This window comes from Pantherophis guttatus, chromosome 5 (genome assembly GCF_059756535.1).
Source record: "Pantherophis guttatus breed Tessera chromosome 5, ASM5975653v1, whole genome shotgun sequence".
NCBI lineage: Eukaryota > Metazoa > Chordata > Lepidosauria > Squamata > Colubridae > Pantherophis > Pantherophis guttatus.
This window is the reverse complement of record NC_142067.1, coordinates 5,197,341-5,216,622: the sequence shown is the minus strand read 5'-3', so window position 1 is coordinate 5,216,622 and position 19,282 is coordinate 5,197,341. Positions and strand designations below refer to the sequence as shown.

At 44.7% G+C, this 19,282-nt stretch overlaps 1 protein-coding gene across 1 annotated transcript in view; it reads right to left on the bottom strand.

The window, feature by feature from the left end:
• Nucleotides 1-19,282, bottom strand: part of USP35 (ubiquitin specific peptidase 35) — a 39,245-nt gene that overhangs the window by 14,129 nt on the left and 5,834 nt on the right. Inside the window, exons 2-5 of the mRNA XM_034408273.3 lie at nucleotides 9,861-10,607; nucleotides 7,538-7,670; nucleotides 6,599-6,728; nucleotides 5,440-5,541 (exon numbers count right to left, since the gene is read on the bottom strand). Coding sequence (XP_034264164.3) covers nucleotides 5,440-5,541; nucleotides 6,599-6,728; nucleotides 7,538-7,670; nucleotides 9,861-10,542 — 1,047 coding nt within the window. The 5' untranslated portion in view covers nucleotides 10,543-10,607. The remainder of the gene's footprint in view (nucleotides 1-5,439; nucleotides 5,542-6,598; nucleotides 6,729-7,537; nucleotides 7,671-9,860; nucleotides 10,608-19,282) is intronic.

Below are 19,282 nucleotides of genomic sequence, written 5' to 3'. Positions count from 1 at the left end.
GTCTGAAAAACAAATACGGTAGTGGCCAAAATTGTGGAAGCCTTTTGGGAAAAGTGTATTTTTGAGGTTTGATGGCTAGTAACACCACTTTTTTTTTTTTGGAGTTTCAAGATAATCCTATTCCACTGTTGGAATGGCCTGGGAATAGCCCAGACCTTAAACCAATGGAAAATCTATGGAGCCGACTAAAGAAACTGGTTAGTCAGAAGCGACCCAGCAATCAAACCCAGTTAATAGATGCCATCATTCCATCTTGGTTTCCCATGAGAACAGCTGCAGAACTCAAAGACTTGGTTCACTCCATGGGAAGACGTTGTAAGGCCGTCATTCGTGCTAAAGGTTACCCAACTAAGTATAAACTAACATGGTGATCATTTTTGTATATCTCGTTTTTCTAATTTTTGCAGATCTCGTTTTTCAACTTGTTTCAACTTTTCTTCTTTATACTGTAACTGCTATTCTAATAGCAAATCCTTCATAAAAGTGAAGGGAAACAATAATAAGGATATAATAAATAATACTAGAATATGATATACTGGTATACTAGATTCTGTAACCATTAGGTTCCTGTAATACAATATATATGTATTTGTATCACATATATTATGCCTTTATATTTGTATCTCCTGTAACAAACATATTCTGTTATTAGGCCTCTGTAATGTATCTGGTATTTGTCAAACGTATGTCCCTGCCATTTGACCTGAACTCATATCAATCTTCTTTCTCTGCTATCTAAAAGCATGGTACGTATCTCAGTTGAAACTACAGCCATCAACAAAGGGATAATTTACACCTCAGCCCTAATTTATGTTTGATCTGGATAAACTCCTGTTTTCCAGAGCCAGGGGGCCAAAGTGGCCAATTGAGTAAACAAAGAAATTCTTAAGATAAAACTAATTGGGAAGTTTCTATTCCCCCTTGCAGGGCAACAAGGAATACACAAACCTAAATTAGGAGGCCAGAATTGGGTACTAAGCTGACGTCTCTGAGAGTATAAAAGGACGCCATGCCTTCCCCAAGGTGTGGCTATCTCCTCGCATGCATTGTAACTGCATGTTCTGGATATAGTCCCACCCAGTATTTTGTTTTTGGCCATAAATAAAATCTGTTTTTTTTTTTTGCAAGCCTCGTCTTGAGTCTCTCTCTTTGGCATTCTGCTGACTCAAGTATATTTTGGGACCTTATAAAAGTCATTGCATGACATTCTTGATTAAATTATCTTTCCATTGATGTATAATTTTAGGGTACTACTCCAAAAAAAAAAAAGCGGTGTTATTAGCTAGTTTTAGAGAATACACTTTTCCACAAAAGGTTTCTACAATTTTGGCCACTACTGTATATCTGAGGCTGTAAATGCAATAAATATCACAGAATCCAGTCTGGGTCAGTCACCAGGATCAGAGATTTTGTCTTCCAAGTTTTTGGACCTGTGCTGGAGTCCATCCTTAGGGAAATTGGACTGACGTTTTAGCTTTGGTCTTTCCTGCCTACTTTGCTTTTCGCCACATTAAGTTTCATGTTTTATTTATTTATTTATTTATTTTATCATATTTGTATACCGCCCTACTCCCGAAGGACTCAGGGCAGTGAACAGCCAAGATAAAATACAAAGACATACAAAAGTTAAAAAACTATTAAAAACAGATTAAATAATTTAGGCTCAAAAAACAAATTTAAGACATCCAATTTATCTAAAAACATTTAAAACCCAATTTAAAAGGGAGAGTTAGGCCAGACCAGCCTGTTGGAATAAAAACGTTTTTAGGGCGCGGCGGAAGATGCGTTAAGTCTTGGATCCTCCGTATCTCCGGGGGGAGCGCGTTCCAGATGGCAGGTGCCCCCACAGAGAAGGCTCTCCCTCTGGGGGCCGCCAGTCGACATTGTTTGGCCGACGGCACCCGGAGGAGCCCCTCTCTATGGGAGCGTACTGGTCGGTGAGAGGCTATTGGTAGCAGAAGGCGGTCCCGCAAATAACCAGGTCCTAAGCCATGGAGCACTCTAAAGGTGGTAACCAAAACCTTGAAGCGCACCCGGAAGACCACTGGGAGCCAGTGCAGCTCGCGCAGGAGGGGGGTCACATGGGAGCGCCACATCGCTCCCGTCACTACCCACGCGGCCGCATTCTGGACCAGTTGGAGCCTCCGGGTGCTCCTCAAGGGGAGCCCCATGTAGAGAGCATTGCAATAGTCCAGGCGTGAGGTGACAAGGGCGTGAGTGATGTTGTTGGATAGGGCCCTATTGTTCAAGTTTGTCAAAGTCTTTTGGAATCCTGAGTTTGTCTTCTGGGGTGTTGGCTATTCCTGCCAGCACCTCAAAAAAACTGGCTCAAAATCAGTAATTATGAGAGGGACCTTGGAGTCCTAGTGGACAATCGCTTAAACATGAGCCAGCCGTGTGCGGCAGCAGCCAAAAAAGCAAATACAATCCTTGTTTGTATAAACAGCGGCATAGAATCAAAATCACCTGAAGGATTAGTACCCCTTTATAAAACCTTAATAAGGCCACACCTGGAATACCGCATTCAGTTTTGGCCACTGCATTACAAAAATCTGGAACGAGCTCCCCCCGGAGATACGGAGGATCCCGGATCTGCACACCTTCCGTCGCGCGCCTAAGACTTTTTTATTTCATCAAGCTGGCCTGGCCTAAATCTTCTCCCCTTTTTAAATGTAAATGTTAATTTGTTTTTAAATGATGGGGTATTTTTAAATTCAGCCAAATTATTTCATTCGTTTTTATTCTATTTTAAATTTTTGTATTTATGTGTTTTATCCTGTGGCTGTTCGCCGCCCTGAGTCCTTCGGGAGTAGGGCGGGATAGAAATTTAAATAAATAAATAAATAAATAAATAAATAAATAAATAAATAAATAAATAAATAAATAAATAAAATGGTATGGAGACTTTGGGAAAAGTGCAAAGAAGAGCAACGGAGATGATCAAAGGCCTGGAGACTAAAATATATGAAGAACGGTTGCAGGATTTGGCTAGTCTAGAGAGAAGAAGGAGTAGGGGGGACACAAGGGCCTTGATAGTACAGTGGTCTAAGCACCCTGTTATTAACACAGCTGCCTGCAATTACTGCTGGTTTGAATCTCGCCAAGGCTCAAGGTTGACTCAGCCTTCCATCCTTTCTAAGGTAGGTGAAATGAGGACCCAGTTTGTGGGGGCAATAAGCTGACTTTGTATAAATATACAAAAGGATGAAGGCTATTGCTTAACGCATTGTAAGCCGCCCTGAGTCTCCGGAGAAGGGCGGCATATAAATCAAATTAAAAAAAAAAAAAATAACAGTATTCCAGTATTTGAGGGGCTGCCACAAAGAAAAGGGGGTCAACTGATTTTCCAAAGCACCTGAGGGCAGGATAAGAAACCATGGATGGAAACTAATCAAGGAGAAAAGCAACGTAGAACTAAGGAGTGATTTCCTAACAGTGAGAACAACTAACCAATGGAATAGTTTGCATTCAGAAGTTGTGGGCGCTCCAATCTTGGAGGTTTTTAAGAAAATATTGGACACTCATGTGTTTGAAATGGTTTAGGGCAGGGGTCAGCAACCTGGGGCTCTGGAGCCACATGTGGCTCTTTCACCCCTCTTCTACGGCTCCCTGTCACTCAAAATATGCGTCACAACCGCCAATGTGCGACACCCACCAGCACGCGATTTATTGAGCTTTTCAACCCCCGGTAGGTCAACCATGGATAAATCCAAGAAAAGAAAAGTTTCAGAAGAAAACAGAACATTTAATTCAACTACATATGCTAGTTTTGGGGCTGCTCAAGAAATAGTCAGGCATGGGAAGGGTTTTGTGGCTCCCGGTGTTTTCTTTTCTGTGGGAAATGGGTCCAAATGGCTCTTTGAGTGTTTAAGGTTGCAGAGCCCTGGTATAGGGTCTCCTGCTTGAGGAGGGGCAGGGGCTGGACTAGAAGACCTCTAAGGTCCCCTCCAGCTCTATTCTGATTGAATTTCTCTCTAGCAGAGTGTAGTGCTTTGAACTATTGAGGTATTTATATTTGAGCTGTGTGGTATTTATAGGTGCCTGGTTGTGTGTGGCTTTTTAGTTGTTGATTGGGGTACTGGTAAAAAGGTAACGGTTCCCCTCGCACATATGTGCTAGTCGTTCCCGACTCTAGGGGGTGTTGCTCATTTCCGTTTCAAAGCCGAAGAGCCAGCGCTGTCCGAAGACGTCTCCGTGGTCATATGGCCGGCATGACTCAATGCCAAAGGCGCACGGAACGCTGTGACCTTCTCACCAAAGGTGGTCCCTATTTTTCTACTTGCATTTTTTACCTGCTTTCGAACCGCTAGGTTGGCAGAAGCTGGGACAAGGAACAGGAGCTCACCCTGTTACATGGCACTAGGGATTCGAACCGCTGAACTGCCGAACTTTCGATCGACAAGCTCAGTGCTGATGGCTGGCTATTAAATTATAGAGGAGGAAGGGGAGGAAGCTAGCTAACCACTAGATTACAAGAACACAAATGAGCAGTCAAACAAGGAGATCTGAACTCATCGGCAGCCTCATATTGCAATGAACAAGGACATACATTCAATTTTGCAGCTACAAAGATTGTTGGATGAGCAGGCCCAAAAACAGCCTGTTGTGGCTCCATTACCTGTGTTTGTCTCATCGGCAGGAGAGGACTCCGGGAGTGAAGGAGAGGAGTTGGCAAGGCCTCCCTCTCCAGGACCCTCCTCTTTGGCAATGCCTTCGGTGTCCGCCAAAGGGCAAGAGATAGGGCCGGGGCCAAGCACGTCCACGCAGCCACAGATGGACAGTGATGAGGGTAATGAGTCTTGGCTGGATCCACGCCAGCGTCGCAGAGATAAGCGCGCGCAACAGAAGAAAAGGCGTGCCTGAGATTAGGCTGAGTCACTGGACCACACCCCACAGGATATAAAAGGGAGCGTGGTGGCCAGTCAAACCTTGTGACGAACAAAGCTGAAAGCTTCCACGCCATTCTGCATTCCCGGGCTTTTTGCTATAGACTTTGCTGGATTATATTTGGATTTAAGTTACTCTGTAATTATTGAACATTTTATTTTGATGTACCAGAAGCGGAGAGAAGTTATCTCTTCGTGAGTAATAAACTCTTGGCAGGCAGCCACTAGGTTGCTGCCAAGTTCCGTTATCAAAAGGAAAAGGATTTTGTCGGCTGGTTTGGTTTTTAACTCTTGGACGTCTGTTGGTGTGTGTGCGTGGGGGACGGGGACAGAACACAGCCAGGGAAGGGATTGATCCCTGAGGATGGGCTCTGGCACGAGTCCGAAAGCTTGGAAGACAAAAACCTCTAGTTCCGGTGACTGACCCAGATTGGATAATGCAACATTACCCTGGGACACGCATATTCGCCTTCATTCGCAATAAACATCCTTATAAATTAGCCAACAGCCAGAGGCTCAAAGCAATACATGATTAATCGGAACAGGGATTTACCAAGTGAAATGCTTCATGAGAGTGCTGGAAACTCAGCAACATGTAACGCAGAATAGAGAGAGTCCCTTCTCTCAGAATAGGGTACAGTAGCTTGGAAAACACCTACAGAAACAACAAAGTAAAGATTGAGGGAGGTAGATTAGCAGAATCAGGATAAGCACAATTCCTACAGCAATTTTTCTCCAGCCCGGTAAGAGATGTTGTGAAAGGCTTGGAGTGGGTGTCTGGAGAATATATATCACCAGGAGATGATGAGTTCTAGTCCTGTCTTAGCCATGAAAGCCAGCTGGGTAATTTTGGGCCAATCACCAGGAGATGGTGAATTCTAGTTCCACCACAGGCAGGAAAACCAACTCGGTGACTTTAGGTCAACCACAAGGAGACTGTGAATTCTAGTTCTACCTTAGGCATGAGAGCTAGCTGGGTGACTTTGGGCCAATCATCAGATGATGGTGAATTCTAGTTCCACCTTAGGCATGAGAGCCAGCTGGGTGACTTTGGGCCAATCACCAGGAGATGGTGAATTCTAGTTCCACCATAGGCAGGAAAACCAACTCGGTGATTTTAGGTCAACCACAAGGAGACTGTGAATTCTAGTTCTACCTTAGGCATGAGAGCTAGCTGGGTGACTTTGGGCCAATCATCAGATGATGGTGGATTCTAGTTCCACCTTAGGCATGAGAGCTAGCTGGGTGACTTTGGGCCAATCATCAGATGATGGTGAATTCTAGTTCCACCTTAGGCATGAGAGCTAGCTGGGTGACTTTGGGCCAATCATCAGGAGATGGTGAATTCTAGTTCCACCATAGGCAGGAAAACCAACTCGGTGACTTTAGGTCAACCACAAGGAGACTGTGAATTCTAGTTCTACCTTAGGCATGAGAGCTAGCTGGGTGACTTTGGGCCAATCATCAGATGATGGTGAATTCTAGTTCCACCATAGGCAGGAAAACCAACTCGGTGACTTTAGGTCAACCACAAGGACACTACGAATTCTAGTTCCACCTTAGGCCTGAGAGCTAGCTGGGTGACTTTGGGCCAATCACCAGGAGATGGTGAGTTCTAGTGCTGCCTTAGCCATGAAAGCCAGCTGGGTGATTTTGGGCCAATCACCAGGAGACGGTGAATTCTAGTTCCACCATAGGCAGGACTAACCAACCCGCTCGATTTTGGACAGCGTGACTTCCATCAAGATGCTGAATTTCTTCACCGCCGCCAGATTCTTCAGCAAGGCTATGATCCATTTGTCTAAGTTCCTGCCCAGGGGCCAGGAGACCCATTCAATCATCCTGCGGCCAGAAAGAAGAAAGATGAAGAGAGAGAGAGAGAGAGGCTGGGATTAGATGGAGTGCAAGACAGCTTCGGAGCCGCAGATTAAAAGAAATGGAGCTGTTTGCAAGATCCTGGAGAATGGTGGGAACTGAGAAGAAATCCTATCTAATGGTTATGTGATTAGGAGGAGGAGTGGGTGGGGGAGGAAGGAAGGAAGAGGAGAAGGAGGAGAAGGAGAAAGAGGAGGAGAAAACCAAGAAGAGGGAGAGGGAGGAGGAGGAAGGGGGGAAGAGGAGGAGGAGAAGGAGAAGGAAAAGGAGGAGGAGGGAAGAGGAGGAAGAGGAAGAGGGAGGAGGAGGAAAGGGGGAAGAGGAGGAGGAGAAGGAGAAGGAAAAGGAGGAAGAGGGAAGAGGAGAAAGAGGAAGAGGGAGGAGGAGGAAGGGAGGAGGAGGAGAAGAAGAAGGAGAAGGAAAAGGAGGAGGAGGGAAGAGGAGAAAGAGGAAGAGGGAGGAGGAGGAGGAGGAAGAGGAGGAGGAGAAGGAGAAGGAAAAGGAGGAGGATGGAAGAGAAGGAAGAGGAAGAGGGAGGAGGAGGAAGGGAGGAGGAGGAGAAGGAGAAGGAAAAGGAAAAGGAGGAGGACGGAAGAGGAAGAAGAGGAAGAGGAAGAGAAGGAAAAGAAGGAGGAGGAGGAGGAAGAGAAGGAGAGGGAGGAGGAAGAAGAAAAGGGGGAGGAGGTAAAAGGATTATTATTATTCTGAATCTGAAAGCTCGGAAGGTTAAACTTCGAGTCCTGGTGAATCACTAGCAATTTTCTATTTTTCGTTACCTTCCAATCGCGGTCATCATCTGGAGGTCAGTGATGCTGTCATCGTTGGTGAGGTTTCTTAGGATGCCGTCCATCAGCTCTAGCGGAACGTATTGGACCACGCTGGCTAAGGCAATAGAAGGATCCTGATCGTCTGCAAAACAAATGAGCAGGGGCAGGCCAACTATTTTAACAACATCTATATAGGCCAGGGGTCTGCAACCTTAAACACTCAAAAGAGCCATTTGGACCCGTTTCCCCACAGAAAAGAAAACACCGGGAGCCACAAAACCCTTCCCGTGCCTGACTAATTCTTGAGCGGCCACAAAACGAGCAAATGTAGTTGAATTAAATGTTCTGTTTTCTTCTGAAACTTTTTTTCTTCTCTTGGATTTATCCATGGTTGGCCTACCGGGGGTTGAAAAGCTCAAGAAATCGCGTGCTGGTGGGTGTTGCACATTGGCAGTTGTGACGCATATTTTGAGTGACAGGGAGCCGCAGCAGAGGGGTTGAAAGAGCCACATGCGGCTCCGGAGCCGCAGGTTGCTGACCCCTGATATAAGCTATATGCAAAAGAGGCCAAAAGAGAACAAAAGGACCCCAGCATTTCTCCACCAGCAATCAGCACCCAGATCAGCGTAGATTAACTCCAAGGTTCACTTCAGACCAACAATAAAGTAAGCAAAATACCCCAATCAAGAAACAGCCAAAGAGCCATCCGTAAACAGCCCAACCAAAGGATCTCTTAAGACTGCTGAAAGGTGGGACATCAGAATATAAATGGACAGCAAATAGCACTCCTTACAAGCACTGATGATGCTACCTAGTTGGGTAATGAAACGTCTGCAAGAAAACAAGGAAGCTCGGAGAGCACCAAGGACCCCACAGTCCTCCTCCTCCTCCTCCTCCTCCTCCTCCTCCCCCTCCTCCTCTCCACAAACCCCACTCCCTTCTAGCACTGATGATGCTACCTAATTGGGTAATGAAACGTCTGCAAGAAAACAAGGAAGCTCAGAGAGCACCAAGGAGTCCACAGTTCTCCTCCTCCTCCTCCTCTCCACAAACCCCACTCCTCCTACCACTGATGATGTTACCTAGTTAGGTAAAGAAACGTCTGCAAGAAAACAAGGAAGCTCAGAGAGCACCAAGGACCTCACAGTTCTCCTCCTCCTCCTCCTCCTCCTCCTCCTCCTCCTCCTCCTCCTCCTCCTCCTCTCCACAAACCCCACTCCCTTCTAGCACTGATGATGCTACCTAATTGGGTAATGGAACGTCTGCAAGAAAACAAGGAAGCTCAGAGAGCACCAAGCACCCCTCAAACCATTTTAAAGTTGAAACGTTCTGAACCGCAAGCATCTAGATCTTGGGGTTTTGCCCACTGATAATCCTTAAGATACAGGCAAGTCAAAAATTATACCTTAAGATGGTTTAAGAGCCTAAGGGACAGGGTGGCTGTACAGGCAGGGAGTTCTCGACTTACGACCATAGTGGAGCTCGCCATTTCGGTCATCAGCTGTTGTGTCATAAAGTCGCCGGATGGTCACAGGTGATTTTATGACCGTTTTGCTCAAGCAGGAGACCCTACACCGTTCCAGATAAACGGCTTTCCAGTCTCTTCTTAAAAACCTCCAGCCGTTGGAGCACCCACAATTTCTGGAGGCAAGCTGTTCCACCGATTTTGGGCTCCATTGCGGTCGTAAATCGAGGACTACCTGAAAAACACTGTCTGAAACCAAGGTCTACACAGCCTTCCATCCTTCCGAGGTGGGTAAAATGAGGACCCAGATTGTTGGGGTCTCTGTAAACTGCTTAGAGAGGGCTGTATAAAGCACTGTGAAGAGGGTTGGGCTCCTGGGGGTTCGGCAGGGTTTGGGCGATCCTCTAGCCAAGGATCACTGGGGTTCGGCGAACCCCCAAATGCCACCCCTGGCTGGCCCCACCCTACTCCTCCCAGGAGTCTCCACGCAGTCCGTTCATCATTCCAGGTAAGTGCAAGGGCCGCACGGAGGGTCTGAGACGGCAAAAAACAGGCCTACTGGAGGTTCCGGAAATTCAGAAACAGGTCTGTTTCCGGCCTCCAGAAGGCCTCCGAAGCCCGGGGGAAGCCGTTTTTGCCCTCCCGGAGGCTCAAAAAAAGCCTCCGGAGCCTGGGGAGGGCGAAAAAGCCCCCCCCTACACAGCGTGGTGCAGGCAGCTGACTAGGCCACACCCACCATGGCCACGCCCACCCAGCAACAGGGCAGTGAACCCGTTGTTAAAAGATCTGAAGCCCACCCCTGACTGCAAAGCGGTATATACGTCTAAGGGCTATTGCTAAGTGCTATAACAAAGTCCCCATCCCTACCGATTGTTGAAATGATGGTGAAGAGTTCCTTCAGCGAGGGAAGGATGGAGGTCATCTGAGTCTTCCAGATTTTCTGCAGCAAAAGGCTGACTTGGATCACCTGGTCCAAGAACTCCATGATGGCGTCTTCCCTTCCCGAGGTGGTATGGAACTGCCCGATGCATCGGACCAGTTGTTGACAGAACAGGATCTGGCGTTTGCCGGTGGGGACACACAGAGGGTACTGGATTAAGAGTTTACTGATCTTCACACATTGCTTCAGGACTGGCCTCTCGCAGATCTTCCGGAGGACTTCAGTCCTCAGCAGGCTGAAGACGTCGTTGGCCGAAGGACCATCCATCACGAAGGGCAACCCGAGGTGTATGTAATCAAACACGTACAAGCTTCTCTTCCCGAGGGGTCCATAGCCTTCCTGGAGAAGACTTAAGAGGAACTGGGCATTGAAGAATTCTTCAAAGGCCTCTTGGTGATAAAGGCCACAGACTTCCAGGATCTCCTTACCAACTGACCTCTTGAATTTGGTATCACCCAAGAGAAAGAGCTTGGTGGAAAGCTCCAGCATGGACCAACACTGTTCGGTGTCCATGGTCCTCTTCAGAGCCTCGATGATACGCCTCACCAGGCCTTGCTTCATGTGATCGGGGTAGGAAGAGGCCAAGATCGCTTCCAGGATTTTATCCATGTTGGCTTCTTGGAAGTCCTCAAAGAAGATCAGACACGTTCAGGCCACTAGCAAACCCTTCCTCCCTGGAATGGAGATGTTGGGTTACATATCATAATTATAATGACTGTAAAAGGTAAAAATCTCTCCAAGGCTCAAGGTTGACTCAGCCTTCCATCCTTTCTAAGGTAGGTGAAATGAGGACCCAGTTTGTGGGGGCAATAAGCTGACTTTGTATAAATATACAAAAGTATGAAGGCTATTGCTTAACGCATTGTAAGCCGCCCTGAGTCTCCGGAGAAGGGCGGCATATAAATCAAATTAAAAAAAAAAAAAAAAAAAGGTTCCCTTACATATGCTTGCTAATCATTTCTGGCTCTAAGGGACGGTGCTCATCTCCGTTTCAAAGCCGAAGAGCCAGCACTGTCCAAAGACGTCTCCGTGGTCATGTGGCCGGCATGACTAAACGCCAAAGGCACACAGAACGCTGTTCCCTTCCCACCAAAGGTGGTCCCTATTTTTCTACTTGCATTTTTTACCTGCTTTCGGACTGCTAGGTTGGCAGAAGCTGGGACAAGGAACGGGAGCTCACTCCGTTACGCGGCACTAGGGATTCGAACCGCTGAACTGCCGACCTTCTGATCGACAAGCTCAGCGTTTTAGCCGCTGAGCCCACCTGTTGGGTTACATATCATAATTATAATGACTGTTAACAGGACATAAATAAGAAACGTGGAGCCCCAAGGATTCCAAATATGCCACTACAAGGACAAAAATTGTCAAATCTGGACGGGGAGGTTTCCTTGCAAGCAAACATTGTGTTGTTCTTATGGTCTAAGAATTTGTATATTCCCATATGTACAACCAGTTAAATATGAGCTAGCCATGTGCTGCAGCTGCCAAAAAAGCCAATGCAATCCTAGGTTGCATTAACAGAGGGATAGAATCAAGATCACGAGAAGCGTTAATGCCACTTTATAAGGCCTTGGTAAAGTCACACTTGGAATAATGCATCCAATTTTGGACGCCATTTTGTAAAAAAGATGTGGAGACTCTAGAAAGAGGGCAGAGAAGAGCAACAAAGAGGATTAGGGGACTGGAGGCGAAAACATACGAAGAACGGTTGCTGGAACTGGGTATGTCTAGTTTAATGACAAGAAGGATCAGGGGAGACATGATAGCAGTCTTCCAATATCTCAGGGGCTGCCCCAAAGAAGAGGGAGTCAAGCTCTTCTCCAAAGCACCAGAAGGCAGGACAAGAAGCAATGGATGGAAGCTAAACAAGGAGAGAAGCAACTTAGAACTACAGAGAAGATTCCTGACAGCGAGAACAATTAACCAATGGAACAGCTTGCCTCCAGAAGTTGTGGATGCTCCAACACTGTGAAAAACGGTCATAAATCACTTTTTTCATCGACGGTCACTAAATGAACTGTTCTAAGTCGAGGACCACCTGTAAGTATTTTTATTTTATTTTTCATTCTTTCTCCATCTTTTAACGTTACCGGCACTTTTATCTTTTCCTCAAAGGATACAATTCTGCTAAATAAGATTTTTTTAAAAAATAAAATAAAATTAATTGAAATAATGTTTTTCTGTTTTTTTTAAAGAGCCTGAGTGGCGTAGGAGGCTAATGCCTCCTACTAAGGCAGCATTTAACATCCAGCTGCCTGCAATTACTGCGAGTTCAAATCTCGCCAAGGCTCAAGGTCGACTCAGCCTTCCATCCTTTCTAAGGTGGGTAAAATGAGGACCCGGTTTGTGGGGGCAATAAGCTGACTTTGTATAAAATATACAAAAGTATGAAGGCTATTGCTTAACGCATTGTAAGCTGCCCTGAGTCTCCGGAGAAGGGCGACATATATAAATAAATAAATAAATAAATAAATAAATAAATAAATAAATAAATAAATCAATCAATCAATCAATCAATCAATCAATCAATCAATCAATCAATCAATAAAACCATCCATGACTCACGTAACAACTGTTCTGCTTAGCAACGGAAGTTCTGGTTCCCAATTGAGGCCATAAGTCAGGGACTTACCTGCAGCTGATTACAATCCAGTCTAAAGCAAAATATTTCCAAATAGCGGAAATACTTTTTTCCTCCCTCTTTTGCTTAGAATGTTCTGTGTTTTCTCTGGCAACGGGAGATATTTTTTTCCTGCGTCTCCTTTCACCTCCTAGAAGGCTTGAGGCCTGGGCCATAAAAAAAAAAAACAGCAACCAGGAAAAATAAAATTCCACTGACCTTGTTATCTTTCGTTCCTGTTCTATCAACTCCCAAAATTGCATCACTGTCTTTTTCCACAGTCCATCGGACATCATAACTCACGAAGAAATTCAAGACCTTGGGAACTTTCTGAGGCTGTTGCAATATCTGAACCAAACTGATTAGTCCTTCACGGAAAAGTCAGTCTGAATAATATTTTAGTTTATGATTCTGGGTTTTCCTAAGCGGGGAAAATCCCCTGCTTGCCCTTAAGACATCCAAATCTGCCTTTTAGTCAATCCTTCCTGGAAGAAAACCAGAATAAAAAAAACAATAAAGTTGGAAGGGACCTTGGAGGTCTTCTAGTCTGACCCCATGCTCAAGGAGGAAACCCTTTACCATTTCAGACAAAGGATTGTCCAATCTCTTCTTAAAAACCTCCAGGGATGGAGCCCCCACAACTTCTAGTGGCAAGTCGTTCCACTGGTCCATTGTTCTCACGGCCAGGAAACTTCTCCTTAGTTCTAAGTTAGTTCCTCTCCTTGATCGGTTTCCGTCCATGACCACAATCGAGCCCAACATTTCTGCCATTAAGTGAGGCATTTGTTCAGTGAGGTCTGTCCCATTTTTACGACTTTTCTCGCCACCGCTGTTAAGTGAATCACTGCCGTTGTTAAGTCAGGAACACGGTTGTTATGTGAACCTGTCTTCCCTGTCTTGATTTTGCTTGTCAGAAGGTTGCAAGATGGGATCGCATGGCACACACACACACACCCAGGACGCTGCGACCGTCAGTTGCCAAGTACATGAATTTTGATCAGGTCACCCTGGGGATGCTGCAACGGACATTAAATCATAAGTCACTTTTTCAATGTCATTGTAACGTTTAACGGTCACTAAATGGAATAGAATAGAATAACAGAGTTGGAAGGGACCTTGGAGGTCTTCTAGTCCAACCCTCTGCTTAGGCAGGAAACCCTACACCACTTCAGACAAATGGTTATCCAACATCTTCTGAAAAACTTCCAGTGTTGGAGCATTCACAACTTCTGGAGGCAAGTTGTTCCACTGATTATAATTCTTCTCCCTGTCAGGAAATTTCTCCTTAATTCTCAGTTGCTTCTCTCCTTGATTTAGTTTCCACCCATTGCTTCTTGTCCTGCCTTCAGGTGCTTTGGAGAATAGCTTGACTCCCTCTTCTTTGTGGCAGCCCCTCAAATATTGGAATACTGTTCTGATATCCCCCCTAGTCCTTCTTTTCTTTTCTTTTCTTTTTTTTTAATTTTTAATTTTTTAAACAAAACATAAAACAAATCCATCATTACAAAATCAAACAGTGTGTCAGTCGGTTACAAATCTTTTGTGCTTCATCTCCATATTCAAAATTTACTAATTATCTAATTTCTCATATTGTCAAACAAATCAACATCCTCATTTATGATTTATTTGACTATGGCTTTGTCGCTTCAAAAAAATTACTTTCAAATATTATATTTATAGCATTCATTTCATATGTCATTTCCATGTTTTATTATCTAGCCATTGATAAAATAAATCCCATATCTTGTAGTACTGTTTATCTTCTTGTTCTCTAATTTCAAATGTCAATTTACTCGTTTCAGCACATTCCGTGATTTTCTTCATAATTTCATCTTGCGTTGCTATTTTCTCATTTTTTTCCAGTTTTTAGCAAACACAATTCTAGCAGCTGTTAAAACATTCATAATCAAATATCTCAATTCTCTACTGTATGTTTCTGGCACAATCCCTAATATAAAAATCTCTGGCTTAAAGTCTATATGTTTTTTTTGTCATTTTTTTCAACCATGTGTGGACTTTAGTCCAGTATCTTTTCGCTTCTACACATGTCCACCACATATAGTAATATGAGCCCGGTATCTGATGACATTTTTTTTAAATTTGATTTATATGCCGTTTGATTTATATGCCGCATTAACAAATGAGTTAAGCAATAGCCTTCATCCTTTTGTATATTTATACAAAGTCAGCTTATTGCCCCCACAAACTGGGTCCTCATTTCACCTACCTTAGAAAGGATGGAAGGCTGAGTCAACCTTGAGCCTTGGAGAGATTCGAACCAGCAGAAATTGCAGGCAGCTGTGTTAATAACAGGGTGCTTAGACCACTGTACTATCAAGGCTCATTTCCAACACTTCTCAGATTTGTTCTTGAACATTCTCGCTATTCTTGTCGGGGGTAGATGCCACTTTCTTTTCATTAAACTAGACATACCCAGTTCCTGCAACCATTCTTCATATGTTTTATCTTCCAGTCCCCTTATCATCTTTGTTGCTCTTCTCTGCACTATTTTCTAGAGTCTCAACATCTTGTTTACATCGTGGCGACCAAAACTGGATGCAGTATTTCAAGTGTGGCCTTACCAAGGCATTATCAAGTGTTAGTAACACTTCACGTGATCTTGATTCTATCCTCCTGTTTATGAACTCCTGTTAAGTCGAGAACTATCTATACCTCAAGAGCTGTCCGATGTTCCTTCTCCTTAATTCAAGCATTCTCAGCTCTTTCTTCATTTTTAGTGTTGGCTCTTCTGCCCTTTTATTATCGAAGGAAGGTTACAGCTTCCATTGGGACCGCAGAGATATTTTTGGAAATAAAAAAGATTATGCTTCAGTCCGGTATAGATTCTGCCTTTATTTTTAGCATGCTTTATTCAATCTCTCAGCCCGTACAAAAAAAAGGCCAAGTTATTCTTTAGGACTTGGGATGCGGTGGCTCAGTGGCTAAGACGCTGACCTTGTCGGTCGAAAGGTCGGCAGTTCAGCGGTTCGAATCCCTAGTGCCACGTAAAGGGGTGAGCTCCCGTTCCTTGTCCCAGCTTCTGCCAACCTAGCAGTTTGAAAGCAGGTAAAAAATGCAAGTAGAAAAATAGGGACCACCTTTGGTGGGAAGGTCACAGCGTTCCGTGCACCTTTGGCGTTGAGTCATGCCGGCCACATGACCACGGAGATTTCTTCGGACTGCGCTGGCTCTTCGGCTTAGAAACAGAGATGAGCACCGCCCCCTAGAGTCGGGAACGACCAGCACGTATGTACGAAGGGAACCTTTACTGTTACCTATTCTTTAGGATTACATGGAAGGATAGGAGATAAAGTCACACAAAATTCTGTTTCCACTTTGCAAAATAAAACGAAGAACTTTGCAATATACGAGTTTCCCATTCATCTGAGTTTGCCATAGCCCATTGGTTCCACCATCTTAATTAATTACAGGTAGTCCTCCACTTACGCCCACAACTGAGCCCAACATTTATGTTGCTCGGTGAGAAAGTTCCGTGACTTTTTTCCCCCATTTTACGACTTGTCTTGCCATAGTTGTTAAATGAATCAGTGCAGTTGTTAAATGAGTATCACGGTTGCTAAGTGAATCTGGCTTCCCCATCGACTTTGCTTGACCACGAATCTGTGGGAGAAATACACTGAGCTTTTCTGCAAGCAAACACTTTATGAAAGCTCTTCCAGTATTAAATAATAAATCAAAGTCTCTGAACCTGCAGAGGTTTTTTTTTCCCCTCCTTTATTTTTAACTGGCTGTTTACCAGAAGGATCTTTAAAGACCGATGTCCTGTTTTATTATACAGGTATGCATCCTAAAAAGCTAATCAGATTATTTGCATCTGTGCTTTTATTGTCACAGGCTGTTTCGTTTAAAAGGAAAGCGCTGTACCTTTTATTTAAAATAAGCTCCAGGACCTGGAGATATTCAAGCATTTGCTGCAATCTCCTTGGGTTTTAAAATGAAGGACTCGTTCTTTTAATTATTAAGAAAGAGGCACAAAAAGTATTCTGCCAATTGTTCGTGAATTTACAATAAATAACCAGCCTAACTTTCAAGTGGGAACTTTGAACCACTTCAAAACTTACTCTGGACCTGCCTGACTGCATGCCACCGCCTTAAAGATGCAAAAAATCACGAGCATTAAATAGGCACCATTAATAGAAATACTGTAGAATTTGGCTAGCTTTATTTTGCTTTGGTCAGAGCTGTTCATGTTCTGGGTCTACTTCCAAAGAAAAAAAGAGAAAAAGAAAGAAAGAAAGAAAGAAAGGAAGGAAGGAAGGAAGGAAGGAAGGAAGGAAGGAAGAAAGAAAGAAAGAAAGAAAGAAAGAAAGAAAGAAAGAGGGAGGGAGGGAGGGAGGGAGGAAGGGGGAGGAGAAGGAAAGAAGGAAGAAGGAAGGAACAGAGGAAGAGTTTATAAATTCATCATTTTCTAATGAGAACTAACTAATTAAATTGGTTAATAACTAAAAATACAGGGAGGGAGGGACGGGGAAAGAGAGAGAGAGAGAAAGAGAAAGAAAGAGAAAGAAAGAAAGAAAGAAAGAAAGAAAGAAAGAAAGAAAGAAAGAAAGAAAGAGGAAGGGAAGGGAGGGAGGGAAGGGAGAGGAGAAAGAGAAGAAGAAAGGAAGGAAGGAAGGAAGGAAGGAAGAAAGGAAGGAAGAGGGAGGAAGAGAAGAGAGAGGGGAAGGGAGGGAGGGAAAAGGGAGGAGAAGGAGAAGAAGAAAGGAAGGAAGGAAGGGGAGGAAGGGAAGAGAGAGGGAGGAAGGGAGGAAAGAAAGAAAGAAAGAGGGAGGGAGGAAGGAAGGGAAGGAGGAGGAGAAGGAGAAGGAGAAGGAGAAGGAAGGTTTATAAATTTATCGTTTTTGAATGAGAACTAACTAATTAAATAGCTAAATGACTAAAAATACAGGGAAGGAGGGAAGGAGGAGGAAAGAGAGAGAGAGAGAGAAAGGAGAAAGGAAGGAAAGAAGGAAGGAAGGAAGGAAAGAAGGAAGGAAGGAAAGAAAGAAAGAGGAAGAAAAAAAAGAAAGAGTTGAGGGTTCTTGGGTTGAGAAAAGAGGATTAAAGGAGAAATATGTCACCATTCTTAAAATACTCAAAAGGATGGTAAATACAATTAAAACCCTCTCCTCTCCTCTCTCCTTCCAGCACGCAGGACCCAGAATAATAAATTCAGATCCAGAAATAAATCCAGGAAGGCAGATTCTCTCTCCGAGTCTCGCTCGGCCCACAGTTCCTAACAAAGCAGCTGGACAATGAGATCTTTATATATATATATATATATATCCCCATTCCAAAACGATTCTCCAGCTTCTATCCAAGGTCAGAGAAACCCCTCCTTTTGGAAAGCTTTCACTGGAATACCTGAAGCAAGCAGGGAATTCTTCTCCGCAGGTAAAAAGCCTCATCTTCCGACTCGGTGATGCTGGGACAGCAGGAGGGGAAATCCTGAATTTTGTAAGGATACGCTGGAAGGACGCATCATGCCAAACCATTTCCCTGCGGCAGCTGCCAAGAAAATACTGCATTTTGCAAAATGCTGCCCTTTGCTTAACTTCTCCCTGCAGCAAAATCGATGTCGAGAATCCCGGAGCAAAAGACCGGAGGATGAAGGAATCTTTTTTTTTTTTCCCAAAAAAATATTTTCTTTTTATTTTCCCGTGAAGCTGGTCAAGGAGTTTCCCAAGCTGAATGGATGGAGCAGAAAGTTAAATTATGATTTTGGTGCTGTTTCACTGACTGAAAAGAAGGATCAACGTTAGGGATTTTTTTGCTCCTTCCCTGTCCCTCAGCCCTGAGCAGAGGTGGGATTCAGCCGGTTCGGACTGGTTCTGGCGAAACGGTAGTGGCAACTTGCGGGTGGGTTAGGCACCCGCCCGGACACAATCCCATCCTATATCACTGTGTTTTTGAAGCCGCATGTATGTACGGAGAGGGCATGCGAGTGAATTGCTGTATTGTTTAACATTGCACGCATGTATGGACGGTGCATGCACGCCAGGGGTGAAGTCTACTTACCTTCCCTACCGGTTCGGAAGTGCACGTGCACGTCACGTGCAATTTTTGACCCTCTGCGCATGCACAGAGGGTAAGAAAACAGATTATTTCCTGGTTAAAACCAGGAAGTAACGACGTCCGGACAGGTGGGTGGAGCCTCGCGCTGCCACCACTACCGGTTCTCCGAACCACTCGCTGCCGCCGCTACCACTTCAGCCGAACCGGTCTGAACCGGTAGCATTTCACCCCTGGCGCATGCTCACATTTCCGGTGCTGGCCGAACCAGTTGCTACCAGTGGTGGGTTGCCCCCGGCTCGTACCGGTTCTATAGAACCGGTAGTAAAACCGGCGGGAGGCTCCGTCCACCGACCCCAACGTCATCAAAATGCATGCGGGCATGTGCGCGGCCCCGTTGCAAACTGGTAGTAAAGGTAAGTAGAACCCACCCTACAGTATGTGAAACCCCCTCTGCCTGTGAGGGTCACACCGAATGGACTCTGTAACACTTGCAATATGGTTTTCCTACCGTAGTATTGTTCCACCGGCTAACCAACATGAGTTTTCTTGTATTTTAAATTTGCTTTGTCGACTGTATTGCTAATACAGGTAGTCCTCGACTTACGACAGTTCGTGAGTGACCATTCGAAGTTACAACAGGGCTGAAAAGACAGGTGGTCCTCGACTTACGGCCACAAGTGAGCCCGAGATTTATGTTGCTAAACGAGACGT